The sequence below is a fragment of the Equus przewalskii genome, chromosome 11, assembly GCF_037783145.1.
Source record: "Equus przewalskii isolate Varuska chromosome 11, EquPr2, whole genome shotgun sequence".
Classification (NCBI taxonomy): domain Eukaryota; kingdom Metazoa; phylum Chordata; class Mammalia; order Perissodactyla; family Equidae; genus Equus; species Equus przewalskii.
Genome location: NC_091841.1, coordinates 1998099 through 2018938, shown reverse-complemented (window position 1 = coordinate 2018938; position 20840 = coordinate 1998099). Strand labels below are relative to the sequence as shown.

The following is a 20840-nucleotide window of genomic DNA, read 5'->3' as shown; positions in this document are numbered from 1 at the left end:
CCATTATGTCAATTCATAGTTCTTTACAGTAGTTATTGTGGTGTGACATTGATTGTGTATTATCTCCCTCCTTTAGTCTGTAAGCCTCTATTGTGTTCACTGCTGTTTCTGGAGTGTGGAGAACAGTGCCAAGCCCAGAGCAGATGCTCGGTAAATATCTGCTGGAAGGGGCCGGCCCGGTGGTGCAGAAGTTAGGTGCGCATGTTCCACTTCGGCGGCCCAGGGTTCGCCGGTTGGGATCCCGGGTGTGGACATGGCACTGTGTGGCAAGCCATGCTGTGGTAGGTGTCCCACATATAAAGTAGAGGAAGATGGACATGGATATTAGCTCAGGGCCAGGCTTCCTCAGCAAAAAGACGAGGATTGGTAGCAGTTAGCTCAGGGCTAATCTTCCTCAAAAATAAAAAAATAATCTGCTGGATGGATGGATGAATGAATGAACAAATTAATAACTGTGATCATATTTGGGTCTCAGATGTAAAAAATATATATTTTAAGTGATGGAAAACGAAAGTCTGGGTTCTCAGTGGGGCAACTTGTCGGCCATGTACCTTGGGTCCCGCTCATTTCCTCTGCTCTGGAATGTCACCTGGGCACTGCAGTAGATGTTTAGGCAAAAGCCTGCTAGGGACGTCACAGCGTTGGTGCATCTATTGTTAATTTCATCAGTCCTTTGCATCGCCAGACCTCTGTGTGTGCGTGTAAACGTGGAGGGGGCGGATCCTGTGTGCAGATATTATTAGTATATTAATTGTTATTGTCTGGTGCACAGATAATAGGTTATCCCCACTTGAACATGGGGTGGTAACGCTACTGACACATCAGCGTGGCTTTTGTCACTTGTCTGAGACCTCGCAGGGTGTCAGAGCAGGGACGGGATGGCAGTCTCACTTGTGAACTGCAGTCCTATCCTCGAGTCATTACTGTTACGTTCTGAGGAAGATGCCCCGGGAACTGAACTTGGATGACCAGAGTCAGCTTGGGGCTGGAATTCCCTGGTATGTGAACTCCTGTGTGAATGGATGCAGGTGCCCCTGTTTCTGAGCAAGGTAATGTGGAATTGAGACTAAGAGAAAAGATTCTCCATTCTCCTCTAATTCTAAGGGAGACAATAAAAGGTACCCCACTCTTCCGGGAGGTGCAACCCATCTGAGAGAAACAAACCCTGGTCTCTGCTAGACGAGTTATTTGCTTTGTTTCTTAAGCGTAAACCTCAGAATCGTTTCAGATAGAAGGTTCTCTTTGTCAGTGTCTGCATGCGGTCAGCTTGGAAGTCAGTTCAGCACACGGAACTTATCTCCCTGGTCACCTCCTTTATAAGTGGCCACTCCTTAGTCTTTAAAAAGTTAATATTTTCCTGCCTTAAAAAAATACTGTCCTCTTCCACATGTTGAGGATGGCTGATTCAACATTCCTCAAAGTAAATTTTAATTATACAGCATGACACGTGAAGATAGAATTGTTTTACAAGTCAAAACCTACAAAAATATACAAAAAGCTCCCTCACACACCTTCCTCTAAAACCGTCTTCCAGTCCCAGAAACAGCCCTAGCAAACAGTTTTCTGCTTCTCCTTCCAGAATTTCTCTCCGTGCGTTATAAATGGACACGTGCACATACAATTTTCATGTATCTGTATCTTGGACATTTGTCTATGTCAGTTCTTATAGAGATATCTCTTCTGTTTAACAGGCTTTCATTGCATCAAAATGTATCCAAGTCATTCAGCTGTCTCCCTATCAATGGAATTTAGGTTACTTCTCAGGTTTTACTGATACAAGCAATTCTGCTAAGAATATACATCTTTGTGCATGCGCATGCACATTTCATAGATGTTATAACTAAAAGCATGTTTTGTCAATTTGATGTGCAAAAACTGTGGTTTTCATTTGCTTGGCCCTGATTTCTCTGGTGGTTGAGTCTTTTTGTATCTTGCTTGCGATGCACCGTCTGTTGGTGGGTTTTTAAGGTGGTTTCAAGCATTTTCATCAATAAGACTAGTGTTTCGGAAGTGCCTCTCCTCCAGGGCTGACGTGCAGCTAGTAGTTTACACACTTCTTGGTGGAGCCCCGCACCAAGTCTCGGGTCCCTGGCTCGCTCTGCCTGCTCTCAGGCTGCTTGTCCTGGGCCTCCCGGGGAGGCGGCAGGGAAGAGGTCAGTTACAGCGCCGCAGGTGGCCTTCAAGAGCCTGCTCTATGGTGTCCCAGCCTCCGTGTTTCTCAGGCTCAGCACCCCTGGCCTCAGAGACTGACGGCAGCAGACTGCTGGTTTGCTTCTGGAACTGCTCCCTCTCTGTTTGCTCGTTTCCCAGGATTACGCTTGCATAATTTCCTTTGACCTTAGCCTCCACGTCATAATCCCAGAGGCACGTTGGGGGACTAAGATAACCCTTACGTAACTTGTTACGCAAGAGTTCAGAGATCTGAGTCTCTCTGGAGCGTCTGCAGAGTTCTCTAAGAAGTCTGAAAGCTCATTTCGACAGAGGTTTGTGTTGTCTCTTTCAGGCAATTGAATTCTTTGAAAAGCATTCTCTTATTTCTGAAACAGCCGAAGGAAGAGGGAAGAAGAAAGGACAGGACTGCTATTATGTGGCGGCAGTTAGCAGGAGTTACTGCGTTTAATTTAATCTTCTCCACAATCCTCTTTCCTCGTGTGGATGAGGCAGCTGAGGCTCAGGGAGGAAGTGAGTTGCTGAGGATCCTACAGCTAGAGAGTGAGGGCACTGGGCTATGAAGCCAGACCCAGGTCCTTCTCATAGAATGTGTGTGTGTGTGCCTCTGTGTGTATGTGCCTGGGTGTGTGTGCCTGTGTGTGTGTGTCTGGGGCAGGGGACATGGAGTGATTCAGAATTGTGCTGGACACCTGTTTCATGTCCCCTTCTCTTGATGCTTTAAACTTTGCCCATTGATTGCAGTAAAGTCCATAAGGAGCTCAGACCATTCCGAGGAGTTTGAGTGTCTCGGGGGCCAGGCTGAGGTCATCTCTTTGATCTCAGTGCTAGAGAAACCCTATCCTGGCCCTGGCTGCGCCCAGATGGACTGCAGGCTTTGTGGCTGGAACTGCGGACTCCCTAATCCCACTCTTTCCCTTATACCTCTGAGCTAGTGCGGACCCCAAAGCAGCAGGTCCCAGGTCAACATGTTTGCCTGGCACAAGCTGGGTCCCGTTGCTTCTTCTCTCTGCTCAGGGAAGTGACACGGGAGCAGAGCTCACATCGGGGTGAGTGTCTGCGGTGGCCAACATAACAAAGCCTCAAAGAGAAAAGCTTAACCAGGAAGCCGGAGGAAATGCGGTTCTGGTTGTTTAACTTGTCGGATCATTGGGAGATGAAACCAAGAGGGGTTTGTCACTAAATATGTTTTTGGCAATTCTCTCATTTTTAATCCTTACGTTAAAAAGGTAATGAACACACATGGCCAAACATTCAAGCTGTGCCGAGGAGTCTGCACTGATTGTTGTGTCTCCCTCTCACCGGAGATGCCCATTTACTCATTCTTCTAGAGGACCCTGCTGCTGATGGTGTCCCGTGATCCTTCCAGAGATACTGTCTGTAATCTTTGTATATACAATTGTAAGTGTGTGCATTTTTGTATGTATGCGTCTATCTATCTATCTATCTATCTATCTATCTATTTATCTATCTATCATCCATCCATCCATCCATCCATCCATCCATTCTTGCAATCCAACTTTTGCTTAACTCTTGTGGTATTCAAAATTCTCGAATTCATTCTCTCATCTTGGTTTGGTGTGTTGGGACGAGGACACCCCTGACAGAGGGTCTTGCCTGTTGACAGAGGGTCTTGCGTGCTGACAGAGGGTCTTGCGTGCTGACAGAGGGTCTTGCGTGCAGACAGAGGGTCTTGCGTGCAGACAGAGGGTCTTGCGTGCTGACAGAGGGTCTTGCGTGCTGACAGAGGGTCTTGCATGTTGCCCAGGTCACCTGTCTGAGGTTTAGCCCTCATTATGAAGTCCTCCACCTGGTGAAGGCATAGCATTGAGTCACACGCCAACCCAAGTCCCCCCTGAGAGACTGGGTCTCCATACCCTGCACTAAATGTCGTCTCCTGGAGTCTGTCCTTCTCTTCCAAGCAGAACGTGAGACGATGCTGTAGAGGAGGAAAAAGCATTTTCTCTCTACTCTTCTAGTTTCTTGGCTGAGAAACCCCTGTAATAAAAAGAGAGATTAACAGAAGACAGACAAATTTAATTATGTATATTTGTATGGGAACCTCACAGAGATATGAGACCCAGAGGTAGGCAAGCAATTGAGGCTCATGCACCATCCTGAGTTAAGGAACCAGTGGGTAGGGGTCTGGGGCTTCAAAGGGGAGGAAGGAAATTCACAGGAAGAGAAGAAGAGCGAATGTTTGGGAAACAAATGTTTGCCCTGCCGCACAGAAAAGTCTCTCAGATGAAAAAGTTGTCTGCGGTAATAGCTTTCTTCTGGGTACAGGCCCCTTTTCTAGGTTCGTTTAGGCAGTTAAAGGGGACATAAAAAGTTTTTCCTGAGTCTGCTGAGTCTTCATTGCTTTCAGCTCAAACAGATCCTGTCGCCAATGAGGCATATTTTGGGGTGACAAATTCTGCTCCCTTCAGTGCCCTGTGGGATCGGTGGTTCCGGGTGGGTGAGAGTGCTTCAGCAGAGGCCGCCCTGACGCGTTGGTGACTCCAGCCCTGGCCCCGGCCCCGCCCCCTGCACGGAGACTGCTTGTCCGCACGTGTTGACGGCTGGACAACTGGATGCACCAACAGAAGGAGGTCAGTTTTCTCCCCAGCAGATTTTTTTCCCAGTTAAGAATGGCAAGAATGAAAGGCTGAGAAATGGCTACGACACCACTTTTTATTATAGCTTCCTCCAAATTAGCACATGAGAAGCCAGTACTCCACTGGGCGTTGTCATGGGATAGTCACAGTGGAAAACAGGATGATCCCCAAAGAACCACCATCCAGAGAACAGAGATGTGGTTTGGAAGGTTCCCTCGTCAAAGACAGGAAAATACTCTGTTGGTTCTGTCCCCATCCTAACCAGATCTTCTGGAGAGCTCTGGATCCTGGTTCCTTCGTCTTGTAGAGCCCAGCGTAGACCTGGGTCCTAGCCTCTGCCACTCATGAGCTATGTTGTAACTTTGGGCAGATAAGACTCAGTGGGGAAAAGAATTGTGTCTATTTCAAAGAGTTGTTTTGTTTTAGTTACAAGTGATAGAAGGCTGACTTAATTTGATTTAAATGAACAAAAGAATGTGTTGGTTTATTAGCTGATAAGTCTACAGGTAGCTTCAGGCATAGTTGGATCCAGAGGCTAGAATCTTATCATTAGGACTCGTTCTCTTTCCATCTCTATTTTCAAACATAGGCAGGTCATTTCCATGTAGGCTCTGGGCAGCTTTAGACTTGCATCCTGGTAGCTCAGAAATCTCAGCCAAAAAACAGCTTCTTCTTGCCACTATTTCTAGCAAAAGTCTTAGGACTGAATCCCACTGCTGAATCTTTGTGGTCATGAGGATGGAGTATCCTGATTTGCCAGGCCTGAGATGGGCTGTGGGTACTAGGTGGTGGGCAAGAGCGAGAGGTTTGCAGTGTAGGGGCTAAATGAGGGGGTCAGTGAGTCTTTTCTGTAAAAGACCAGGTAACAAATATTTTAGGGTTTCTGCTGCAACTACTCAACTCTGCCCTGTCGTGCAAAGTAACCGCCGGTAATAGGTAAATGACAGGCCTGTGTTCTAATAAAACTTTATTTACAAAAACAGGCAGTGGGCCGGATTTGGTCCAAGGCTATAGTTTGCTGACCCCTGGTCTAAAAGATGCAATGTAGGTGCAGAGTATAGAATCTTCTTTCCCCACCTTTTCCAGAGACCTCAACAAATAACATTTGGCACATATAAAGTATTTAACAAATGCTGGCTGTTATTATTATTTATGCTATTAGGAAGGATACTAACCATGATAACGCTGATGATAATTATAATAACACTAATTGGATACTGAGATATCGTGAGCTATGAGTGAGGTCAGCAATGTATTTCAGGATTATTTCTATGCTGTTAGTGGAGCTTCCGCTCCACATTCTGGAAGAGCTGGAAGGCAGCACAGAGGTAGCCAAGTCAAAGACCTCATTTTCCAGATGAATCTTAGGCTCAGATAAGAGACGACACATGCACAAGTTCACACAGCAAACTAGTGGCAGTTCTGGAATTCGCAGCTGTTTCCTCTAGCCGTCCTCCGGCAGCCTTGAAGGACTCTACCTAACAGACGCATGTGCACCCAGTGCATCTGAGCACATAGATGGAGTCGAAGCATAAAGGTTCATTGATTTTTGGATCCAAACTGGGTAGTGTGGTGACTTGGTATCGGTAAGATTCTTGACATGTTCTTGAGCTAGTGAAAAACCTGATTCTGGACCAGCAAGTATTTGATGACTCATAACTCCCTGCCGTTGGATGACTCAGATCTCTGTTTTACATGAAGATTACCAAACACCTCTTGCTACATTTGAAAACAGTGAATAAAATGCATCGTTACTCATTGCTTTACTCACTACTCTCTTTGTCACTATTCCCATTGGCTTAGCATGCTGGGAGCCATCTAAACAGCTGGTCTTCAATTTGGCTGCATGCCGGTGGAAGGGTTCCTCTCAAATCCCCCATCGACATGGACAGAGAGAGGCCCATGGGCACCTTCATCTACTCAGTGGGACAGACCCATTGACCAAATTCTTCATGACCGGTAAAGCCCTCCCTAGATTTCGGTTAACCAACAGCCCTGCTGCGATCCAGGTGGTGGATATTTTAGAACCACAGCTCTTTAGGGTTTTTTTTTTCTTTTTCCCCAAATTTATTTCCAACTGTCATTACTCAGGATCATTTATATAAATCAATGAAAAAATATTTTGTGAGTCAAAAACAAGCCATCGAGCCCTCTGGTCCTAAGCACTGCAGAGACCTCAGCAACCAGGATGGAACATTTGAGTTTGCTTTACCGTGTTTTTAAGTCAAAGGTCAGCAAGCTTTTTATGTATAGGGTCACGTAGTAAATACTTTTGCCATTGTGGGCCACATGGTGGGCTGTGGTTTGCCGACTCCTGCTCTAAGCTCTAGTTATAAAGAGCAGACAAAGGATGGAGGATTTGAATTGGCTGCCCAGCGACGTGAATGTAGTCTTTAGACCTTTGGGCTTTGGAGTCAGGCAGGGGTAGGTTTGCCTCTGTGGTTCTGCTGCTTAGTGGGTGATTTCAGGCACATTAGTTCCCTCAGTTTCCTTGTCTATAAAATGGGGACAGTAATAGTGCCCCCATATACCTGTTGTTGTATAGACCAAGCAGAGGAAGTCACTGACTGCAGAGCTGGTCTGCTCTGTAAGTGGTGGGCGTGTAATCATTGCTGTGATTGAAAACCAAGCCCAGTGGGTGAAAGGAGCTATTCAATAGCATGCAGTTGAGGAACTGACCTCTCTGATCACCTTCCAAGGGAGCTAGGTGGGGAGTGCCGAGAAACCTTGTTTCATCCTCATCTTCTGGGGGGAAAGTCTGAGACTGGATCCCATGTGCTTTGCATTGTTGCTGGGAGCCTAGCAGTAATTCATGGCAGACTATCTTCCTTTCTTTGAAAAATGAGGTCTCATATATTGGGAGGAAAATCTCAAATTAAAAATCCTTTTTCTTCATTTTCTTCAGCTATAGCGTTAGGCAAAATGGCCCGCTCTGGGGCTGGATCCTCAGCGCAGTGTGAGAACCGGTGGTGAAGAGTGACTACAGGCCCCGGGATGCTGGGTCCTCACTAATTAGTTCCCGGTGACGTCATTGAGTGCCTGTGATTTTGCACCTCCTGATGCTGTGGCTGAAGTTTGAAAGAACTGGGCCTGAAGCTGCCTATATGCCCAACATCCTGGGGAATGCAGTTTTCAATAACTAAGTTTTATAGGTATTCCTGAAGAATTAATAGCTGTGAGGTTGAGGTTGGGTGTGTTGGTGAGACTGGAGAATGAGAAGGCAAAATAAGACCAAACAATGCAAAACAACAACCCGTTCCTTCTGTGCATGCGCACACACACACACACACACACGCACACACGCACTCCCTGGGACATTCAATGATACAGCAATTAAAGGAACCTCTCAAAACGTTGCTCTCATCTTGAAGTTCCAGGTTCTTGCAGCTTCCTTAATGTGTGAAAAAGGATTGGGCTTTTGGTAGAGACAGACCAGGGTCTGATTCCCACCTCTGCCCTGTCCTTGCTGTTTGACAACAGGCAAGTTACTTAATCTCGCTTGCTCATCTTAAAATGACTAACAATCATTTCTCATGTTGTACAAAACGTCTCTCTTAAGAGATGCTGCACATAGCTGCTGTCTGGCTTGACTGTAGGAGCAGAAATCCAAATCACCAAATCTGCACCCTCCCCCGCCCCCTTCTGCAGACTGGTTCAAAAGGCTGAAGTCACTCTCAGCATTTCAGCACATGCTCAATCATTACTCTAGAGAGTTCTAATCCTGGGGTCCCTGATGACAAGGAGACCTGCTGAGAAGACAATGAGATCCCCACTCCACCCTCTGCCTGCTCTCAGGAAGGTGAGATGGAAGGTCGCTTGCTTCTGTGTTTTGTCCCCTGGGAGACTTGGCTTGAAGTTGTAAATTACGTGACGCCTTTAGTAACAACAGCGTAATTCACTCTGTTAAACCACACTATACCTACTTTGTAGCCTGGCAAATAAATATTCGTCCCTTGTTTGGGGATTTCATTTAAGCATGTAGGGAAAGCCTGCATCTATACAGTAACAAAACTAAATGGGATGTGGCTGCTTTCCTAACAGGAGCCAGGCAGATATGTAAGGGAATTTAGGGGACCGTTCACTTTTATCTTAACACTTCTGTCAGAAAAACAGCAGTGCCAGTATGATGCCAAATGGTATTTGATACTTGGCCTTGGTGTGAGGGAGGCAATAGGGACTGGTGGGTACTGTGGCACACTGGGAGATCCATGTCTGTCTAAAAGACATTCACTTCTCAGTCCTAGCTGATTGTTGTCACTCAGAAATCTAGGTTCCAGGATGACTAGATTTTCCAATACTTTAAGAGAAAGGAGAAATCTGGATTTTGATGTGAAATCTACTAGCTTTTAAATGTTGTTAAATAATTCAAATTTAAAAACAACAATTCTGTGTTACCTTTCAGTTTATAAGCACTTATAGAGATTAAAAGGGAGAATTGGTTGGGAAAAAAATTAAGTTGAGGGAGAAAAATGGTCATGTGGACTAACACCTCAAAAGTTGTATATGGCGTTTATTGAAACACTCTCCCAGTGGAAAAGCTTGCCTGTTTCCTTCAAGTTTTATCATGTTCCTTTGGCTCTACTTACTAAGGCAGGAAAGTGGACAAATACCTTTAGTCCTTTTCAATAACAAACTTGAAACAAAGAGCATTGATGTTTAGTTCAGAAAAATGGAAATAATTAACAATTTACCAGAATTTATCACTGCACATTAAAAGAAGTTTTAGAATTAATTCTCAATTCGTTATCTTAACATTATGAAAGTTACGGCTTATTAAGCTTAGCGGTAAAGAAAAGGAACCCTTCCTAAAGGAGGTAAATGGGTTCTGTGACTTCTCTCCACTATTTTTGGTGTAACAGTACAGGAGATGGTCATATGTTCTTAGTGACTGAGAAGGAGGTCTCTTTGGGAGTGAACACTTCCTAAGCTGTCTAGGGATGGAGCATGAGACCCACTCCAAGGACCAGGCTTGAGGAACAGCAGTCGGGCAGCTGTTGTACGATCCATCATTGCATTTTGCTCCCTGGGCTTGGGAAGCTGAAGGTGAGAGATGGAGTAAAAGAGAAAGAGGAGAGACGCTTTGGGGAGCGTGAGGAGGAAGAACAAAGATGCTCACAATGAAATTTTATTACATGTTTGTTGGGTGGTGTGTGACGTAAAACCTCTTCCCCGTCTCCCCAAGCTGGACAATAGTGGTTTCTCCGTAATGGATTGTGGGGTTGCATCTGGTTTCAAGTAAGGGACAAAGGGCTGAATGTAAGCTGAAGGTGGCCTTAGGGTAGCAGGGAGTTGGTGGGTAGAGGAAGGAGTCAAAATTGCCCATGGCGCAAAAGGCTGCCACTTCTGTGTTAGCTCCAAGCCCCAGGATGGCCTGGAGTCCATGGAGCTCATTTCAAGGAACACTGCAGATCTTATCCAACGCCTGTTACCATATTTTGTCTCAGCACTTAATTCCATCTACCAGTTTGTAGTGGCCACCTATTAGGTGCTTGCATGGTGCATGCCATTATATGGTGGATTCAAGCAAAGACAAGATACAATCCTTGCTTTGGTGTCATGATTTAAGAGCCAACCAGATAAGTCACTGACTCAAGAAGAAACTGTGCTCAAAAACACATTAAAGATTTTATGAGTTGGGCCAGATTGAGCCTTTCTTCCCAAGCACCTGGGATGAAGGACTCTCACCTCCGTTGCCATGGGGTGAAGTGGTAGTGTGGTCCAATGGCCAATGAAACTGGATCACTTCCAGGGGTGTTGAGCAGAGGTCCTGCTGGAACGACTTCAGGAGGTGCATAAAAGGTCGTGATGACCACTTGTTGTAATGAGAAGCCCTGGTTGCTTTTGGCAAGGTCACCGGATGTTGGTTTGAGCTTCTGACAGACTTCCAGGCTAAGGGTTTCATACATCCTTTCCTCGTGCTTTGTTTAGGCTCCTCTCCAAATCCAAATCCATAGGAGGAACGTCTTGTCCAGTGCTGAGCTGGGAAGACCCCTTCCTGCTGCCAAGGACACCTCCCAGAGTCTGCAGACATGGGTCCCCCTAGTACCTGCAAATCACTCTCTCTCAACAAGCTCTTCTTGAGCACCTAACATGTATTGCGTGCAGAGGTGGATACAGGCCCTTCCCTCAGAGAATCTAAGTCTAGTGGGAAAGACATTCAGACACTAAGGAGAGAAAGTGAACGGGATGAAATGTGAAGTGCAAAATCTTAGAGGCATGAAAAGTAGGTTGGGGACTCAGGAAAGGATTATTCAAAGGGGCAACATCAAAGAGTCAGTTAAGATTTCAGGTTCTAATGGGAGAAGCGATACAACCCAAACGCTGTGAACTTCATCCGGCTATCGAGAAGGAGCAATGTATAATGAAAGAGGATGTAATCCACTTGCGACAGTGCTGTGTCAGCGCACAGCGCTGTGAACCAATCTGTCTACGAGTGCGAGAAATGCGCATTCTTCTCTTAAGAAGGAGTTTTCCTGGCGAGAGGATTTCCCATCAGTGGTGACGGGCTGGCTCAGTTTATCGCTCGCAAAATGAGCATATCAAACCTGTTCAGAAATGAATCAGGCAGTCGGTAAACTGAGTTGACTGCTGGAATCAGCAGGAACTGAATATTTAGTTGACTCATCAATAGCTACAAATTTAGTAGCTCATTAGAGGGAACCAAAGTAAGAAGAGACACGAGTCTTTTGGGAGGCCCTGAAATGCTCCCTTGGGTCATGGGGGTCATTTAGAGACCTTATGTTGACCAGCCTTTGAAACAGGTTATTGGCCAAGGAGAGAAAGACGTTGCTTGAGCCTGTGTTTATCTAGTCCCTCCCTCAAAGCTGGAAGAAGTGAGGAAGGGCGGGGCTGGAGAATTCTGCCCGTATCTCAGTAAGGGAGGCTGAGAGGCATGTGTTTGTCTGGTCGGGCTGCCTCTGGACAGAGCTGTGGAAGGAGAGGCGTGGGTACTGATAAGAAACTCTCAGAGTCTGCCATTGTGCCTCTCCAGCTTATCGTAAACATCAAATACAATAATGTACAATCTTAACCTTAGCCTGGGGTCTGGTACTACCTTAGTTTTCTATTGTTGCTGTAACAGCTTGCCACTAATTGAGTGTTTTAAAACACACAAATTTATTTTCTTATAAATCTGGAGGTCAGAAGTTTGAAATGAGTCTTACTAAGCTAAAATCAAGGTGTCGGCAGGGCTGCGTTCCTTTCTGGGGGCCCTAAGGGAGAATCCATTTCCTTGCCCTTGACAGCTTCTAGAGGCCGCCCACATTCCTTGGCTCCTGGCCCCTTCCTCTATCTTCAAAGCCAGCAACACTGGGCTGAGTCTCTCTCATGCTGCCGTCTCACTAGTTCTTTCTCTCTCCTGTGTCCCTCTTCCACTTATAAAGACCCTTGTGATTACATGGGGCCCACCTGGATAATCCCGGATAAGCCCCCCATCCCAAGGCGAGTTAATCAGCAACAGTTATTGCACTCACAACCTCAGTCCCACTTTGCCAGGTAACCTGATGTATTCACACGTTCAGGGGATGAGGACGTGGACATTTGGGGGAAGGGGCGTTCTTCTGCCTACTACTGATACATGATAAAACGTCAATCAATGGTTCCTATTTATTACTAGTATTTCTAGTAACTTCTTTCTCAAGTGTGAAGTTACCTACTGCCATTCATTCTTCAAATGCAGGTCCAAAGTCTCGGCTCTGGTAGCTGCTGATGAACTGGAAGATGAGGGCTATGGAGCCTGCCGTTGACTGGCTCAGGGCAGCCGGGATGTGGCCGGACCCCACTGGAGGGCTGTGTCCAGTCTAAGAGGCACGTTGTAAGGGGGTGTAAGTGGTTTGGGGTGCTGCAAGCAGGATGGTGAGGAACTCGAGGAAGAGAAAGCTCTGGGCAGAAGCGCTGCCTTCACGTGCCTGGGAGGCCAGCAGCGGCAGAAGGGGTTGCGCTGGTGTCGTGATTAAGAGCATGCGTCGTGCTCAGGTGGAGCTGGGTCCAGTCTCAGCTCAGCCACTCAACAGCTGCCTGGCTTTGGGCGAATGACCTCACCTCTCTGACCTCCAGTTTTTTCATCAATAAAGAAGGAAGAATAATAGTATCTACCTTGTGAGAGTGTGGCAAGAATTCAATGAGATAATGCATGTAAAATGTCTAGTACGTTGCCTGATGGTAACTATTATTAGGATTAAATGGCTTCACCGGGTAGAAAATGACCAGTGGGCCGAGGCTACAGGGAAGGAGATTCCGCTCACCGTGAGCAAGAGCGTCCTAGGAGGCAACGCTGTGCAGGGGCAGGGTGTGGGGCAGGGGGCCAGACCCATGAGTCAGCTCCCCTTCACCGCAGCTGTTCCGGCACTTTCTGGTCGTCAGCAAAGTCGCCTGCGTGCTTTTAGAAAAGCCCAGAGGTCCAGGACTCGCCGGAACATGCTGCACTGCGGTATTGAGGAATGGGGCGTGGGGATCTGTGTTTTCAATAGAGTTTATTTTCGTAGAGCAGTTTTAGGTTCACAGCAAAATTGAGCAGCAAGTACAGAGAGTTCCCATATACCCCCTGCCCCCACCACGTGCACGGCCTCCCCTACTCTCAACATCCCCCAGCAGTGGGACATTTGTTACACTCGACGAACCTATATTCACTCATCATTGTCACCCAAAGTCTGCGGTTTACATCAGGGCTCACTCTTGGTGGGGTACATTCTATGGGTTTGGACAAATGTCTAATGACGTGTGTTCATTATTGTAGTGTCATACAGAATGTTTCCACTGCCCTAAGAATCCTCTGTGCTGTTCTTATTAATGCCCCACCCTCAACCCCTGGCAACCTCTGACCTTTTTACCGTCTCCATAGTTTTGCCTTTTCCAGAATGTCATATAGTTGGAATCATGCAGTATGCAGCCTTTTCAGATTGGCTTCTTTCACTTAGTAATGCGCATTTAAATTTCCTCAGTGTCTTTTCTTGACTTGGTAGCTTGTTTCTTTTTAGCGCTGAAGAACGTCCCATTGTCTGATGTTCCACAGTTATTTATCCATTCACTACTGAAGGACATCTTGGCTGCTTCCAAGTTTTGGCAGTTATGACTAAAGCTGCTGTGAACATCTGGGTGTGGGTTTTCGTGTGGACGTAAGTTTTGGAGATCTTTATTTTTAATGAGTGATCCAGAGACAGATTTGGGGCCTCTGGACCAGATAATCGTTTGTCCAGAGGTTGAGGAGGACTGGAAGGCTGAAATTTAGGGTTCCACGAGGATCGTGCGCAGCTCTTGCATCCGGCCCTGGTTTGGATTAGGCGGTAGCCTTCTTCTCTCTGGATTTTTCTCTCCCAAATGTTCAGTGTCACTCTTTTGGCCAAATGTTCAGTGTCAATGTTTATTGCTAGCACAAAACTACCTAGTATAAAAAGCAAGTTTTGAGGAGCTGGAGAGAGTGGGCTGACCTGTTCTTCCAAGTTTAAGACTCCCTGGGGTCAAATGCAGACTCTACCACCTGCTGATTCTGACACTGAGCAAATAATTTAACCATCCTATGCCTCAGTTCTCCCTTCAGTAAAGGTTGCTAATAATAATATCCACCTCATGAGGTTATTGTGGGAATTAAATGAGTTCACGCTTAAAAAATGCTTTGCAAAGCGCCTGGTACAAAGTAAGTATGGAATAACCAGCCGCTGCTATCATTACCATCATCATCTTCTTCTTCATTTTTATCCTTCTTATTACCAATTACCAGGCTCTTGAGTCCCTTCGAGGTGGGAGTTCTTCCTGGTGAAGGAGCGGAGTTGGAGGACCTCCTGTACGTGCCGAGTCAGCGGGAACAGGACAACTCCCCCTGCTCTGGCTGAGGGGAGGGGCGAGTCAGTTAACTGGATGTCACTTTCCCGCTATGGTACATCTGAGGCCAGGGGGCCAGGAGCTTGGATTATCTAAGGCAGGCAGCAAGGAGGTGGCTTCCCAGAGCTCTTTGCTTTTTCCCTCACCTAGCAGCCCCCTCCTCTCTCTGTTTTCCTTCTCCAGGAGCTGGGATTGTGTGTCTCCTGGCACCAGTGACTCGGTAGAGATGGACGTTTTAATGCGTCTGTCATTCTGCAAACATGCTTATAAAGGATGTACCCAAAGAACTCTGGACTCAAAGGCAGAGGACGGACAAGTTTAATTCTGCCTACAGAACCAGCTGGTTCAAACCCCAGCTCTGCTGCGTCTAAGCTTGTGAGCTCCAGCAAGTTTCTGAATCTCCTGGAACGACAGTCTCTGCGTTTCTGAGATGGAATAATTCCTTCCCTCTCAGGGATGTCATCAACACAAAATAAGTTAATGGATGTGAAAATATTTTGTGAACTAGGCAACTGTTAAGTTGGTATTAACTTATTTGTCACCAAGTTCAGGGGATGAAATGTTGCCGTTGTTCATAATCTAAAAGGTGACCACAAAGACACGAGCCTGCAGATGCTCTTCTGATGGAAGACAAACGAGACTCGCCTTACGGGTGAGTACTTGGCAGTTATCGGGAAAAGTGTAGGAGGAAGATAAAGACCATGAACTTCTTTTTTGGCTGGTGAGACCACTCTCTTGTAACGTGGGCCACCCCAGGCCCCACTGTTTTTGCCTCATCTGAAGGGGACTTTCACATGTTCCCAAAGTATAAGTTGTCTTTTGGGCAAAATTAGCACCTGTTCTTTTGCTGGCAAATCCACGAATATGGGAATTAGTCATTTGGGGGGTCAAAGCTAGATAAATTATATATATTTACTTCTAAAACCCTAATTTAGCTTGCCTGTTAATTTTCAAACTTTGGGTTCAATTCTAACACACATACAAAAAAGCACATGATTCTTAAGTGACAAGTCTGATTAATTTTCACAAGTTGAACACACGTGAGAAACTAGCATCCTGATTAAAAAGAAAAGTAAGAAAGAAAAACAAAATTGCTAGCATTCAAGAAATCCTGTGGAGGCCACAGAGTTTTAAACACAGTCAACTTCAGAACTGACCCAGGGCCAGAGCTTGTAGTTGGCAAAGTGTATCTGCAATGTCCTGACCCCTCCTCTGTGGTTGTGGCTTCCAGGTGTGGGTCTGGCCAAGCCCCGTGTCAGGGGTTTCTCCCAGCCCAGCCTGTTCTCAGGGAGGGTCTGAGAAGCTCCGTCGTGCAGGGGCATCATGCAGGGGTGTCACTGAGCCAGCTGCCTTCCCCATGGCCTCCTAGCTTCAGGGTGGGTCCCCTGCTGGGATGCAAAGGGCCAGGTCCCTTAAGGAGGAACTTCAGGCCTCTGAGAGCCAGAAGTGGGTCACTTTGAAGAACTTTGGAGAAACCTTAAAGTCCTGAAACCTCAGCCCACAAACACACAGTGTGGCCTTTCAAATGCCAGCCCTGGGAAGTCTCGCCATTGCACGGTCATGATGGTGACTCGTCTTCCTGCTGGGAACTGACCCTGTGTTGCAAGGTTGGCTGCTTGGTCTAAAAGGAGAGAAGGTGCACAGAAGAAGGGAGAGGACTGCGTTGAAGAAAAGCAATTGTAAGGTGCGACCAAAAGGCCCAGAGAATCGCGTCTAGTGGGCACCTCCCCCAGTGTCTGCTGGTGCCTGAAGCCGCAGTGGCTAGTTAGCCTCTTCATCAACACCCCAGCCGCTCCTGTCTGGGGGCCTGACTGGGAAGGCTCGGTCTGGGAAGCTCCACGGGCCAGAGGAAGAACCTCCCAGCCCTGAGGACCAAGTCCAGAGCTCTGTCCATCAAGAGAGCTCCTCAAACTTGGGATTCCATTGACTCCTGGACGAGGAATGGTGCGCATGCTCTTGGGTAGAAGGACCACACTCTGGAGCATCCAGGTTTAGAGATGTTGGGCTTGGCAGTTGGGTCCTAAGACGTCCTGTGTCCTCCCTGAAGACCTCGTTAGCTGGGCCCAGATTGGTTCATGGCTCCATCCCCCCCAAGAGTGCTGGGTGCACTCTGGGCACCATGTCTTGGGGAGGGCGGCTGGGTCAAAGCCACCAGCAGGGAAGGGCCGGCCCTGTGTGTGGCTGCCACCTGTCCCTGCCACCCACTGGGTTTCTAATGCCAGTGTTCATGCTTTTGTGCTCTGCTTTCTCTCCTCTTCTCAGATTTCCTGGTCTTTCAGAACATTACCCCCTAGAACTGGATGTCACACAGCACTGTGACTAGAGCATGTTTTTGTCTAGTCTCCCATTCATTCACTCAACATACAATAATCGAGCATCTGCCATATGCCAGGAACCATGCTGGGTGTGGGGGAGACAGAGTCAAATAAGTTAAGATCCTGCCCTCAAAGAGTTTATATTCCAGAATGGAAACAGACAAGTAAATTGTGATAGTCAACACCTTGAGAAGTCAGCACAGACAAGTACAGGTGAGCTGCGGGATCGCCCCCATTTATTGGAGTTGTGTGAAGTTTTCAAATGTATTTTCATGTTGTTTCAAGGACCAGAGGGGGATAGCAATTACTTCAGAACTGACGTGCATCTGGGGACTGGGCTGGCCAGTGTGCTCCTGGGCTATGGCGTAACCTTTATTTTTAGAAGAGTTTCCCAATTTGGGATGATCAAACACCCCACCCCAGGCTGTCACTCGGGCCCGGAGGTTCACAGTTCCTTGGTGTCTCATTTCTGTCTTGGGTGATGAGATTTTCTGGAAATGAGCAAATCCACTGGGTCGAGGCTGGCTTAAGTCTCTGCCCAGGGGAGGATCACAAAAGTCCAGAGGTTTATACTTAAGGCTGAACGCCTGCTGTTCTCTGAGAGGCTGTTCAGTCATTCCATGTGGAAGCTTATAGCCGTGGGAACTTCCAGGCCCCCACCCACTTGGGCCCTTCTGGGATTTTTTTTTTTTTTTTTTTTTTTAAAGCACAAGTACCATTTGTTGTGAAAGTGGTTTAATAAAACCCAACTGTAAATAAACTGTCTCAATGGTCATTTTCCTCCATTTCAGGCATTTAAGACAAAGAAAGGAAACTAAAGTTGAGTATCAATTATGTGTTAATACTCTGTTGGTGCTTTCATAAGTATTATCTTCTTGAAGCTCTATGATGACCCAGCGAATTAGGTATTATTGTCCAAGAGATTAAATAATTCCTTGTCCCAGCAACAGCTGGAAAAGGGGGCTTTTAACCAAGAATCAGGTGGCCATGTCATAATTGCCTTCCACCAAGTAGCTTTCTGGTGGCTGCTAATCACAGCTGATGTTTTAACTTCTGTTTCTGGGCAAAATGAATGCCGTTTTTATTTATTCCTTCACAATTTTGTCTCCTACTACTTTTTCTTTGCCGCTGGTGTGAGGACACACAAAGACCCCAACTGGCTCTGTGTTTGCCATTCACATCATTGGCCAGTTTGGGTCTCTTGGCCTGGGAAGTGATATGGAGAAAAGACTCCTTTCTTTCAATTTTTCGTCTTGAATATTTCTGTGAGTGCCACCTCTCCAATTCCACAGGAGTTGAGAGTGAGTAAGATAGGGGGCCTCTCAACGATTTAGTGGTGAATTTGGCACTTGGCTGGTCCCAATGCCAGTTCACCGTTTGACCATATTCCTGTGGCCTTTACCTGCCCGTCTTGGGAATCTGGACTGAGCATTGGTCAAGTGTGGATGGGCGGTTAAGAGGGTACCTGTCTGAACTGTGTGCCAAATTGGACCCCTAGCTCAGCTTTAGTGGTGCTGGAAAAACATGCTTTTGTAGTAGAGATAGGAAAGGTAAAAGTGGAGGTAGAGACATAAAGAAATGCTGTCGTTATTGATGGTTTGTCTCTTATCTTGGGTCACGCATCTGCCTTTCCCTGTGAGGGTGGTGATGCAGCAACTGGGCTGTCCCCTCGTGGTTGATGAAATGAGTCATCTCGTGATAAACTCTAAGCTTATTCAGTCCTGGACAGAATAGAATGGAGGCGACATCTTGAACTGAGGGCTGTTAATACCCTCCGCCCCCAGGAGAATTAGACAATGTCAGCATTGTAGAACATTAGAGAATTTCTAATCCAACCCTCTTATGTTACAGATTAAGAGCCTGGGGCCTAGAAAATAAAAAGCAATACCTAAACTCTGTTACTATCTTACATTAAGAGTGTGTTTTTATCATTTCATAGCACTTTACCTTTCTGTCTGTTAATTTCAGTCAAGTAACTTTACATCCGTTTTATCCTCATACTATTTCTGACATAACCAGTTAGCAGCAGCCTTGGAATTAGAATCCAGACCTCGTGGCTTCCAATCTTGTGTTGTCCGCTAGGTCCAGGCCCGTCATGATTCGGGATAACCATAAACTGTGTGCGTTAGCCAGACCATCCGATATTCAGGAAGAAGCTATGGAAAAGATGTGTCATTTGTGAAGTCGGGAGTTCACTGGCAGCACCTTTCCAGGAAGTATTTTTGGGATCTAGGAAATGGACCCAGTGGCCAAGAGTGAACAGAAGAAGGGACTGAAGGACATTTGGAGGTTGTGAGCTCTAGGTTTCACTCACAGAATCTGCGAGGACACGGTCGCTGTCAGAGAGAGATTCTGACTTCTTGGTCAAAGATCATCCTCGAGATGGTTAAACCAGGCTTCCAGGATCTAGCAAGCGTGAGGGACTGGCGGGCTGTTGGAAATGCCCAGCTGTCTTGGAGTTCCGGTCCCTTTTACAGCAAGAGTGGTGTTCTTTGGGGAGCCGGGGAAATTCCAGATGCGGGGCAGTCACAGCTGTAATCACCACATTGTGGGGCTCGGTGTTCAGAGCTGACACCACTGGTACTTCTGGCATTGTTTTCCAAACACTGCAACCACTCAGGGGAAAGCCCCTCACCAAACACTATTTTTGTTCTTGAGGGTCTGACCTCGTGTCTCCCTGCCGCCTCCCCAGGCCCCGTGGACTTGGGCAGCAGAGGGCCGGATCGGTGATGCCCACTGCAGACCTCACCTCCTCCAGGCAAAGGCACACCAGTTGCCTTTAGGTTCCCTGGCGAAGGTTCTGTCGCTACCTCATTGAACCAGTGAAGGAGGAAAAAAAGAATTTGGTGCCAGATAAGGCGACACTGAAGCGTGCAGGCAGGAAATCTGAATTCGACACACCACATCTAAGGAGGCTGTTATTAGAAGCTCTTGGCAGAGCCAGGGAGATCGAATGCTAGTGAGAAGCAGATTTGAGAATAATTTAAAGCTTAGCACCAGCCCGTCACACGCTCCCTTCTGCGTCACAGAGGATGTGCGCGGTTAGCTGAGCTTGCCGTTGAAGCGGGACGTGCGGACTTGCGTGAGAAAAAACGAGGCAGGGACTGCGAATTAACAGCTGTTTAATCACTCAGTGGAGAAGTTAAGGCTCAAGGAAATTGTAGGCTCATTGTTAAAGTTTTAATTATCCAAACAGCTGCCCATCAATCACATGGCTTAACTCTCGGGCCACGCAGAGGCATCTGGTGGAGTCGGTCACAAGAACCTCCGACAGGAAGGAATGGCGTTGCTAACTCTTCCATCCAGAAGGCGCTCAAGCAGAGATGGAGATGGCCAACAGTGCTGAAGAGCGTCAGGCTCAACGGAGTCAGTATAACCAACTCACACCTGGGCTTTCGAATTCTTTGTTGTTTGGCTCTGTGCGCACAGCCGCAGGTTGTGGGAGGGTGAGAGTAGCAAGGGGGTAAGTGCGCACACTTGAAATAACTTCTTGTGTTTATCCAGGGGACTTACCCAGACTAGCTCCTGCCCTTTCTGCTCGTTGCCAGGGAAGCAAAAACTGCAGCCTGTTGTAACCTCAGACCTTTTGCCTGTGTCTGGCTCACCTCTCCTCTGGGAGCCGGGACAGCCGTTGAAAGCCCATCATATACGTGGTGGTGATAGAGCCCAGCATGACTGATGTGACACTCAATTCGAATCAGTGCCCACACTGACAACCAGCACGTGGACACCAGGAGTTGATCTGGTGGGAGCTCCAGGCTCTAGTTTGGACGGATGGAATTCCAAACTGCAAATATTCCGTTTATTTGCTAAGCTCTGGACAAAGTGCATAATTAATTTAGGAGACCCCCTCAGTTTCTGCAGGTTTCTGTTCAAATGTTCTCTTATCACAGAAGCCTTCCCTGCCACCTGGTACCAGACAGCACTGCCTCCTGCCCACCTG

General features: G+C 47.0%; 1 protein-coding gene across 16 annotated transcripts in view; it reads left to right on the top strand.

The window, feature by feature from the left end:
* SLC1A2 (solute carrier family 1 member 2) overlaps positions 1-20840 on the top strand; it is a 138908-nt gene that overhangs the window by 59965 nt on the left and 58103 nt on the right. For 2 of the 16 annotated variants that reach the window (XM_070564790.1, XM_070564780.1), the window contains exon 1: positions 12445-15234. The exons of 9 other annotated variants lie outside the window; for them this stretch is intronic. In XM_070564790.1, coding sequence (XP_070420891.1) covers positions 15206-15234 — 29 coding nt within the window. In that variant the 5' untranslated portion in view covers positions 12445-15205. Of the gene's footprint in view, positions 1-2399; positions 4761-12444; positions 15235-18979; positions 20264-20840 lie in introns of those variants that run through there. 5 more of the 16 variants (XM_070564794.1, XM_070564787.1, XM_070564784.1 and 2 more) reach the window with 4 other exon arrangements.